The 10,333-nt window shown below is 53.5% G+C and overlaps 1 protein-coding gene across 1 annotated transcript in view; it reads right to left on the reverse strand.

Moving 5' to 3' along the window:
- LOC107109464 (unconventional myosin-Ie-like) overlaps positions 1-10,333 on the reverse strand; it is a 72,634-nt gene that overhangs the window by 14,538 nt on the left and 47,763 nt on the right. Inside the window, exons 18-21 of the mRNA XM_015410094.1 lie at positions 8,991-9,135; positions 5,857-5,971; positions 5,424-5,593; positions 868-1,013 (exon numbers count right to left, since the gene is read on the reverse strand). Of these exons, the coding sequence (XP_015265580.1) occupies positions 868-1,013; positions 5,424-5,593; positions 5,857-5,971; positions 8,991-9,135 (576 nt within the window). The remainder of the gene's footprint in view (positions 1-867; positions 1,014-5,423; positions 5,594-5,856; positions 5,972-8,990; positions 9,136-10,333) is intronic.

Here is a 10,333-nt window from a genome sequence, read left to right on the forward strand (position 1 = left end):
CTGTCCCAAGGTCATCCAGCAGGTGCAAGTGAAGGAGTGGGGAATCAAACCCGGTTCTCCCAGATAGGAAGGAAGGAAGGAAGGAAGGAAGGAAGGAAGGAAGGAGAAGAAATAATGATGACTGGATTTATAACCCATCCTTTACTACCCAAAGGAGTCTCAGAGCGGCTTACAAACTCCTTTCCCTTCCCCTCCCCACAACAGACTCCCTGTGAGGTAGGCGAGGCTGAGAGAGCTCTGACAGAAACTGCTCTTTTTTCAAGAACAGCTCTTATCAGAACTATGGCTTGCCCAAGGTCATCCAGCAGGTGCAAGTGGAGGAGTGGGGAATCAAACCCGGTTCTCCCAGATGAGAGTCCGCGCACTTCACCACCACACCAAACTGGCTCTCACGCCACACCAAAGAAGCCGGGACAGATTCATGAAGGAGAGGATGGACGGCCACTAGGATCCAAGGAAGTCTCAATGGAACCTCCAGATTTAGGGGCAGTGAAACTTTGAGCGTGAGCTGCTGGGGGACAAGAACAGGGAAGAGACGTTGGTTTCGTGGGCGACTTGCGGGCCTTCCAGGAGCAGTTCAGCCATTGTGGGAAACAGGACTCTGGAGTAGATGAAGCCACTGATTTCTGACCCTGTACGTTTCGTCGTTGGTTGTTAAGCACAAGCGTTCCCAAGCACAGCGTGGGAATCCTGCTTTCCAAAAGCGACTCTCTGCCGGATGCCAGGTGAAGCCAAAAAACTATCCCGGAAGGACCCGCTTCGGAGGCAGCCTCCTGAAAATGTCCCGCCGGTTCCGCCACCCAACCAGAACAAGCAGGAGTATGTGAGTTTTCCTTGCTCGAATCTGGGAACCTGTTCAATCCTCACCTCAGGGAGACCGACTGGATCCTCTCCAGCTCGATCTGCCTCTTCAGGACCTCCTTGATCGCCCCTTTCTCCGGCCCTTGCTTCACCTTCTCCCGGCCAATCAGGTAGAGGAATTTGGGGGTGAGGATCAAGTCCCGTTTCACCGTCTGGAGGGGCGGCAGCAGAGAAGGAAGTTAGGAAATGTGGGGCAGGCTACGAAGGAGAGGAGAGGCGGGCCCTCAGCGGGCTTATCAACGTCTTATTTCACACGCGTGGTGAATAATACACTTCCAATCCGCTTTCAATGCACTCTGCAACTAGATTTTCCTGGGTGCAATGGCAAAATCCACCTCCAAGCGATCCCTAAAGTGCACTGGAAGTGGACTCGAAGTGCGTTATTCGGCGTGAGCGGAAGCTGTCAAAGACATCTCTCTCCCCCTTTTTAAACGCCAGAGCCGGGGTTTGACCAGCGTTGATCGTTTGCCTTTGGGATTTGTTTCTGAATGGAACGGCAAACTGTCCAGGCTTCCAATCAATACCAGGGGCCTACCCTAGGTGGAACTATCCACTGGAGTACCAAAGACATCACCTTGTAATAGTTACAACCAGGGGTCATTTCCTGCAGGAGCGCACAGGAGCGGAGCTCCGGCAGTAAAGAGCCCAGGGGGCGGGCACATGCAAGAAGCCCCACCCCCTGCTCCCAGCAGTCCTCAGTCAGAGCAAGAAGCAGCCAGGTAAGCTGCAGAGCCAACAGGTTTAAAACAGTCCAGTGGCACCTTTAAGACCAAGTTTTATTCAGCTCTCCCTCCTCTGCGAGGACAGATCTGCACGTTCCCCCCTCCCCCAATAGCTAGCAATCCAAAAGAGTCCAGTGGAGCCTGAGCGGTGGGTGTTGCCTTCTGACACACTTCCAGTCAGGGCTATTTTTGGGCAAGAACGCACAGGAACGGAGTTCCGGCTGGCTCCTGAGTTGGCCACACCCAGCAGGAACTCATTAGCATAATAGGCCACACCCAACAGCAGAGACTCATTAGGATTGGATACATTAGGGGTGTGTGGCCTAACTTGCAAAGGAGTTCAAACAAGGTAAACAGAATAAGAAGCAAAAGGTGGGTGTGGCTGGATGACCACACGTCTGGCAACATGGGGTGTGGCTTAATATGCTAATGAGTTTCTGCTGCTGGGTGTGGCCTATTATGCTAATGGGTTCCTGCTGGGCTTTTTCTACAAAAACCCCCCTGCTTCCGGTGATGTCAGGGGGTGTGGCATATGCAAATAAGTTATGCTAATGAGTTATGCTAATGAGCTCCTGCACCTCCTTTTCTACGAAATGACCCCTGGTTACAACTGTCTTGTAAGGTGGGCCCGTGCTGCAGGAATAGCAAGAAACTGCCTTGTTCAGAGCCATCCAGTCCTGCCTGCGCTAGCGGCGGCTCTCCTCAAGCCGAGAAAGGCCTCCCTCGACACCTGCGAGGCATCCACAGACCCTTCCCGTGGGGATGCCAGGGAGTCAGCAAGAGACCTTTAGAGGTCTCCCATCCAAGTACTAAGCAGGGCTGATCCTGCTTCGCTTCCGAGATCGGGCTCGCCTGGGCCGTCCAGGTCAGCACAAGAACATAAGAACATAAGAGAAGCCAATGTTGGATCAGGCCAAAGGCCCATCCAGTCCTACACTCCGTGTCACACAGTGGCCAGAAATACCAGGGGCCATCAGGAGGTCCACCAGCGGGGCCAGAACTCTAGAAGCCCTCCCACTCTTGTCCCCCAAGCACAGAGAGCATCACTGCCCCAGGCGTAAGAACACAAGAGAAGCCACACTGGGTCAGGCCGATGGCCCCTCCAGTCCAACACTCTGTGTCACACAGTGGCCAAAACCCAGGGGCCCTCAGGAGGTCCACCAGTGGGACCAGAACTCCAGAAGCCCTCCCACTGTTGCACCCCCCCCCCCCCGAAAAAAAGGCACCAGGAAGACTGAGCATCACTGCCCCAGACATAAGAACACAAGAGAAGCCACGTTGGGTCAGGTCAATGGCCCCTCCAGTCCAACACTCTGTGTCACACAGTGGCCAGAAATACCAGGTGCCCTCAGGAAGTCCAGCAGTGGGGCCAGAACTCCAGAAGCCCCCCCCCAGCACCAAGAAGACAGAGCATCACTTACCCCAGAGTTCCTATCTATACCTTGTGGCTAATGGCTATTGATGGACCTCTGCTCTTAACATAAGAACCTAAGAGAAGCCAATGCCAGATCAGGCCAGTAGCCCATCTAGTCCAACACTCTGTGTCACACAGTGGCCAGAAATACCAGGGGCCATCAGGAGGTCCACCAGTGGGGCCAGGACACCAGAAGCCCTCCCACTGTTGCCCCCCCCAAGCACCAAGAATGCAGTGCATCACTTGCCCCAGAGTCCCTATCTACACCTTGTGGCTAATAGCCACGGATGGACCTCTGCTCCATATGCTTATCTAATTCCCTTTTGAAGCCGTCCATGCTTGTAGCCGCCACCACTTCCTGTGGCAGTGAATTCCACGTGTTAATCACTCTTTGGGTGAAGAAGGACTTATCCGTTCTAACCCGACCGCTCAGCAATTTCATGGAGTGCCCACAAGGAGTTCTTGTATTGTGAGAAAGGGAGAAAAGTACCTCTTTCTCTTACTGCTCTATCCCATGCATTATCTTATAAACCTCGATCATGTCTCCCCTCAGTCGTCGTTTCTCCAAGCTAAAGAGCCCTAAGCGCCTTAACCTTTCCTCATAGGGATAAACAGATGAGCAGAGGTGGGTTTGCCATAGTTTCCCTCTGCATAGCGACCCGGGACTTCCTTGGTGGTCTCTCATCCAAGTACTAGAGGGGATAGGATCACCATCTTCAAGTCCTTGAAGGGCCGTCCTATAGCGGATGGAGCGGAGTTGTTTTCGGCTGCCCCAGAAGGTCGGATCAGAACCAACAGGTTGAAATTAAATCAGATTAGTGGTTGTCGATTTTCCGGGCTCTATGGCCATGGTCTTGGCATTGTAGGACCTGACGTTTCGCCAGCAGCTGTTACTGGAATTATCCTCAGCGGTGTAACACAGAAAGATGGGAGTACCCTCTGTGTCAAGGTGAGTACTGCTGTTGGCAAAACGTCAGGTCCTACAATGCCAAGGCCACGGCCAGACAGCCCAGAAAATCTGCAACAACTAATGAACTCTGGCTGTGAAAGCCTTCGACAACATAAACATGAGGAAGAACTTCCTGACAGTCGGAGCGGTTCCTCAGTCGAACGGGCTTCCTCGGGAGGAGGGGGTGGGCTCTCTTTCTTTGGAGGTTTTCAAACAGAGGCTGGATGGCCATCTGACAGCAATGCGGATTCTATGAACTTAGGCAGGAGAGGGAGGGCAGGAAGGGTTGCCTCCGTGCGTAGTTCTTGTGGCTCTTTCTTGCATGCCCAGGGAAATGCAGATCGCCACTTTGGGGACAGGAAGCCATTTTTCTCCAGGCCAGTTTGGCCAGGGATCCCGGAGGGTTTTTTTGGTCATCTTCGGGCCGTGGAACAGCAGTCACTGGGTGTGTGTGTGTGGGGGGGAGAGAGGTATTTGTGAATTTCCTGCATTGTGCGGGGGGTTGGACTAGATGACCCTGGAGGTCCCTTCCAACTCTGTGATTCTACTAACCAGGGCAGGGCTCTTCCTTCTCAGCCAACTTAATTCCTCCCAGACAAATTCCTGAGCGTCGTTATTAGTAAGGGCTATTAGCATCGAATGAAGTATTCTTGCTACTAGCAGCAGCCTTTGCATAGCGCTTTCAAATCGTCAGTGTTTCACTTTACAGTGAGCTTCAAAACCACCACCCTGTAAGGTAGGCAAGTATTTTTCACTACATGAAGAAGAAGAAGAGGAGGAGATTGGATTTATACCCCGCCTTTCACTACGCAAAGGAGTCTCAGAGCAACTTACAAACAACTTTCTCTTCCCCTCCCCACAACAGACACCCTGTGAGGTAGGCGGGGCTGAGAGAGCTCTGACAGAACTATGTCTTGCCCAAGATCACACCAGCAGATGCAAGTGGAGGAGTGGGGAACCAAACCCGGTTCTCCCAGATTAGAGTTCGCGCACTTAACCATGACACCAAACTGGCTGATGGGAAGTAGGTTCAGGATGGACAAAAGGAGGAGGAGGAGATTGGATTTATACCCCATCCTTCACTCAGAGTCTCAGAGCGGCTTACAAACTCCTTTCCCTTCCCCTTCCCACAACAGACACCCTGTGAGGTAGGTGGGGCTGAGAGAGCTCTTGAGTGAACTGCTCTTGAGAGAACAGCTCTGAAATAACCTGTGACTGGCCCAAGGTCACACCCGCAGATGCAAGTGGAGGAGTGGGGAATCACACCCGGTTCTCCCAGATTAGAGTCCGTGCACTTAACCACTACACCAATGAGATTGGCATGCCGAAAGCCACTGAGGGAGTCGGTGGCCGAAACGAGATTTGAATCCGTGACTTCCTGAGTCGAAGGCCAGCCACTCAGCGTTCGGTCCAACCCGGCGAATTCTTATTTTCTTGGGGGGGGAGACTGGAAGACTCGCACCCTTTCCCGGCTCACCTTGAACCGCCGGTCGTACTTGACAACGGTGTCGGCGAAGTCCACGTGCTCCCGCCGGCCCAGGAAGCGCCGCAGCTCCGGATGGTGCTCCAGCCCGATGTAGTCGCCCACGAAGTTACGGTTGATGCTGTTTCGCCGCCGCTCTTTCTTGTTCAGGACGATGTTGGAAGCTTCAGAACACAAAGATGGAGGGAGTCCTCCTGGTGAGTCTCGCTGCATTATCCCAGCGGGGAGCAGAAAGCCTCTCTGCACGACCCCAGAGGGATCTTTCTAAGGATGCCTTGACGTGTCCCAGCGGCACAGCGCCTCCCCCCCCCCGCCCTCTGGGAGCTCTTATCTGGGGCCAAGCCATAGAGTGGCAGGGAACTGCACCCCCCCCGTCCATCGGCACCCAGCTCGAGAGCTCCCCACGTGGGGCGCTAGAGCCCCTCACCTTCTTCCCGCATCTGGATGTACTTGCGCACGGCCACGTGCTTCCGCCAGGCCTTCTGGATGACGCGGGCGTAGCCATCGTAGCGGCGTTCCCGCATCTCCTCCAGAAGGAAGAGCTGGAGGGGGAAAGGAAGGAGAGAGGGAGACGGTTTGATTCGCATGACCTCAGCTGTCTCCCCCCAAAGCTGATCAAGAAGAAGAAGAGATTGGGTTTATACCCCATGGCCCTTCACTACCCACAGGAGTCTCAGAGCAGCTCACAAACTCCTTTCCCTTCCCCTCCCCACAGCAGACACCCTGTGAGGTGGGTGGGGCTGAGAGAGCTCTTGATAGAAACGGCTCTTTCTCAAGGACAGCTCTTATCAGAACTACAGCTTGCCCAACGTCCTCCAGCAGGTGCCACTGGAGGAGTGGGGAATCAAACCCGGTTCTCCCAGATTAGAGTCCGCCCACTTTACCACAACAGCAAACTGGCTCTCAAGTGAAGAAGAAGAAGAAGAAGAAGAAGAAGAAGAAGAAGAAGAAGAAGAGGAGGAGGAGGAGGAGGAGGAGGAGGAGATTGGATTTATACCCCATGGCCCTTCACTACCCACAGGAGTCTCAGAGTGGCTCACAAACTCCTTTCCCTTCCCCTCCCTACAACAGACACCCTGTGAGGTAGGCGGGGCTGAGAGAGCTCTTGACAGAAACTGTGAGAGCCAGTTTGGTATGGTGGTTAAGTGTGCGGACTCTAATCTGGGAGAACCGGGTTTGATTCCCGACTTCTCCACTGGATGACCTTGGGCAAGCCATAGTTCTGGCACAGCTGTTCCTAAAAAGGAGCGGTTTCTGTCAAGACCTCTCTCAGCCCCACCTACCTCACAGGCTGTATTCCCTCTAAGCTGAGTCTGTGTGAGCTAGCTCACAGTTTTTTAGCCTCCGGCTCACACATTTTTGTCTCGGCTCGGGAAGGATGGCTCCGGAACAAACTAATTTATGCAGTAGCCAAATTGCTCGCTCACAACTTTAATGCCAGTAGCTCACAAAGTAGAATTTTTGCTCACAGGACTCCACCGCTTAGAGGGTGTCTGTTGTGGGGAGGAGAAGGGAAAGGAGTTTGTAAGCCGCTCTGAGACTCCCTTGGGTAGTGAAGGACGGGGTATAAATCAAATCTCCTCCTCCTCCTCCTCAAAAACATCTGTGCTAGAACTACGGCTTGCCCAAGGTCATCCAGCAGGTGCAAGTGGAGGAGTGGGAAATCAAACCCAGCTCTCCCAGATTAGAGTCCGCACACTTCACCACCACGCCAAACTACATCAAAGTGCCCTTCTGCCATGCAATATATTCACTTAACTACTTACTTATTTATTTCTCTATAGCCCACCTATCTCCCCAGGGGGAGTCTTGTGAGCAAAAATTCTACTTTGTGAGCTCCTGGCATTAAAGTTGTGAGAAGGCGATTTGGCTGCTGCGTAAATTAGTTTGCTTTAGAGCCATCCTTCCTGACCTAAGACAAAAAGGTGTGAGCTGGAGGCTAAAAAAACTGTGAGCTGGCTCACACTCACTCATAGAAACATAGAGGTGGAAGGGACCTCCAGGGTCATCTAGTCCAACCCCCTGCACAACGCAGGAAATTCACAAATACCTCTAACTCAGCTTAGAGGGAACACTGGTGAGGACCCCAAATTGGCTTACACTGTTCTCCTCCCCTCTATTTTATCCTCACAACAACCCTGTGAGGTAGGTCAGGCTGGGAGAGGTCCAAGGTCATCCAGCAAGTTTCCATGGCAGAGTGGGGGTCCCAGAGGGGCCACCCCAAAAACAAAGGCCCTGCAAGATGGGATGGAGCAGGAGGTCATTTTAACTTGTCACATTTGGGCGGGAAAAGGTCTCACAGTGCCCCTGGCAGGTTAGCAACATACCGGACTCCTGGCCAGACCCGGAGGCCAGAGCCAGGGACACATTTGGTCAGTCAGGGTGAAAGAGGTGGCTTATGGGTAGTGCCCACAAGTGAGAATGAAAGGGGGGGGGAGGGTCATAAGAGAGGTTTATAAAACTATACATGCTAAGGAGAAAAGTGACCACAGGTAAGCGCAACTTCTGCATTATTAGAATTCAGGGTATTCCCACAAAAATGGCAGGAAATTCAGTGAAGGGGAAGAAGACGAAGACGAAGAAGAGGAGGGAGGGGGAGATCGGATTTATACCCCTCCCTTCACTACCCGAAGGTGTCTCAGAGCGGCTTTTAAACTCCTTTCCCTTCCCCTCCCCACAACAGACACCCTGTGAGACAGGTGGGGCTGAGAGAGCTCTTTCGAGAACTGCTCCTGAGAGAACAGCTCTGAAAGAACTTGTGACTGACCCAAAGTAACACCAGCAGCTTCATGTGGAGGAGGATCGGGGGGGGGAGGAATGACTTCTTTTCCTAATACAGAATTTACTGGCCCAGCCGCTGGGAACCAGCGTGGTTAGAGCATCAGGCTAGGATCTGGGAGACCCGTGTTCGAATCCCTACTTGCTTGCTGGGTGGCCTCACCTACCTACCTCATAGGGTTGTTGTTGAGAGGACAAAATGGAGAGGAGAATGATTCAGACCCATTGGAGAGAAAGTTAAAGGTAAAGGTTTCCCTTGCTCGAAAGCCAGTTGAATCTGACCCTAGGGGTGCGGTGCTCTCATCTCCGTTTCCAAGCCGAAGAGCCAGCGCTGTCCGAAGACGTTTCCGTGGTCATGTGGCCGGCATGAATAGACGCCGAGGCGCACCAAAGCAGTACCTATTTATCTCCTTGCAATTTCTTGCTTTCAAACTGCTAGGTTGGCAGGAGCTGGGGGCCAGAGACGGGAGCTCACTCCGTCACGCGGCACTTGGGTCTCGAACTGCCGAGCTACAGATCTTCCGGTCTGCAGCTCCACATCTTAACCTCTGAGCCACCTCCACACACTTTGGAGAGAAAAGCAGGGACGCAACAGTTTCACCAAGAAGCGCTCTGTCCGTGGCTGAATGGAACCTCCACGTTCAGAGGTAATATACCTCGATGGATCCAACTGATTGCTGCATCATTCACATTCGGAGAAAGATGAACAGTGGATGAATGAACCAAAAGGGGACCGCCACACAGCTGGGGCCCGCACGGCCGCTCCCACCCTTCCGCGCTCACCGATTCGGGGGCTTTGATGAAGACCTTGGTCCGGCCCAGCTGGTACTGGTCGGGGTCCATGTTGACCGACTTCATCAGGTGCACCACGCCCTGCTTCTCGTCCCCCCGCCAGGAGGGCCACGTCTGTGGGGTCAGGATAGCGTACCTGGGTGAGAGAGGGGTGGGGGATCTCAGTCAGGCCCATAGCTACGGCGGGGCATTTCGGGGCTCCGCCCCCTCAAACGTGAGGCATGCCCCACAACAGCCGCTGCCCCTTCCCCCCCTCCTGTGACATTAAAAGGGCCCTCCGGCTGAGAGGCGGGAACACGTGGCCCACCAATCAGCTGGAGGGCACTTTAAATCTTTCAACCGCCCCTTCCCCTCCCCTCCTCCAAGGTTTAAAGGGTCCTCCAGCTGATCAGCAGGCCCTTTAAATCTTGCAGGAGGCGAGGGAGAGGAGTGACTGCCCAGTCCCTGAACTCCAAGCAGTGATTTCACCACTTGGAGATCAGGCGTGGGCTGCTCCCACTAGAAAAACAGCATTTCATAGAATCATAGGATGTGAGAGTTGGAAGGGACTTTGCAGGTCCTCTAGTCCAACCCCCTGCACTCTGCAGGAGCACAGCCGAAAGATAGCCCTACAACACACCCGAAAGATGGTCGTCCAGCCTCCGCTTGGAAACGTCCAGCGAAGGAGCGTCCACCACCTCCCGAGGCAGACTGTTCCACTGCTCAACAGCTCTTACAGTTAGGAAGTTTCTCCTGATATTTAGCCGGTAACGACTCCCTTGTAATTTCCACCCATTAGACCCAGTCTTGCAATCCGGAGCAAGAGAGGATAGATCTGCTCCATCTTCTACATGACGGCCCTTCAGATACTTGAAGACTGCAATCGTGTCCCCTCTAAGCCTTCTCTTTCCCAGGCTAAACAGACCCAACTCTTTGAGCCTTTCCTCGTATGACTTGGATTCCAACCCTCTCACCGTTCCGGCTGCCCTCTTCTGGACCCGCTCGAGCTTGTCAACTTCCTTCCCTTTAAAGTGCAGCCACCCAATGCTCCCTCTAAGCTGTGGGGCCTTGTGAGCAAAAATTCTACCTTGTGAGCTACTGGCACTAAAGTTGTGAGCGAGCGATTTGGATACTGCATAAATTCGTTAGCTCTGTTGCCCTCCTTGCTGAGCTAAGACAAAACTCTTTGAGCTGGAGGCTGGAAAATTGTGAGCTGGCTCACACTGACTCAGCTTAGAGGGATCACTGTCCCTCCCCCCTCCCCCCTCCCCCTCTCCTGCTGCCCCACAAAATTTCCCCATGCCCCACCAACCCAAAATTTCTGGCTACGGGGCTGATCTCAGTGCCCCACAAAA

This window comes from Gekko japonicus, unplaced genomic scaffold (assembly GCF_001447785.1).
Source record: "Gekko japonicus isolate JY-2015 unplaced genomic scaffold, Gekko_japonicus_V1.1 scaffold424, whole genome shotgun sequence".
In the NCBI taxonomy this organism is placed as follows: domain Eukaryota; kingdom Metazoa; phylum Chordata; class Lepidosauria; order Squamata; family Gekkonidae; genus Gekko; species Gekko japonicus.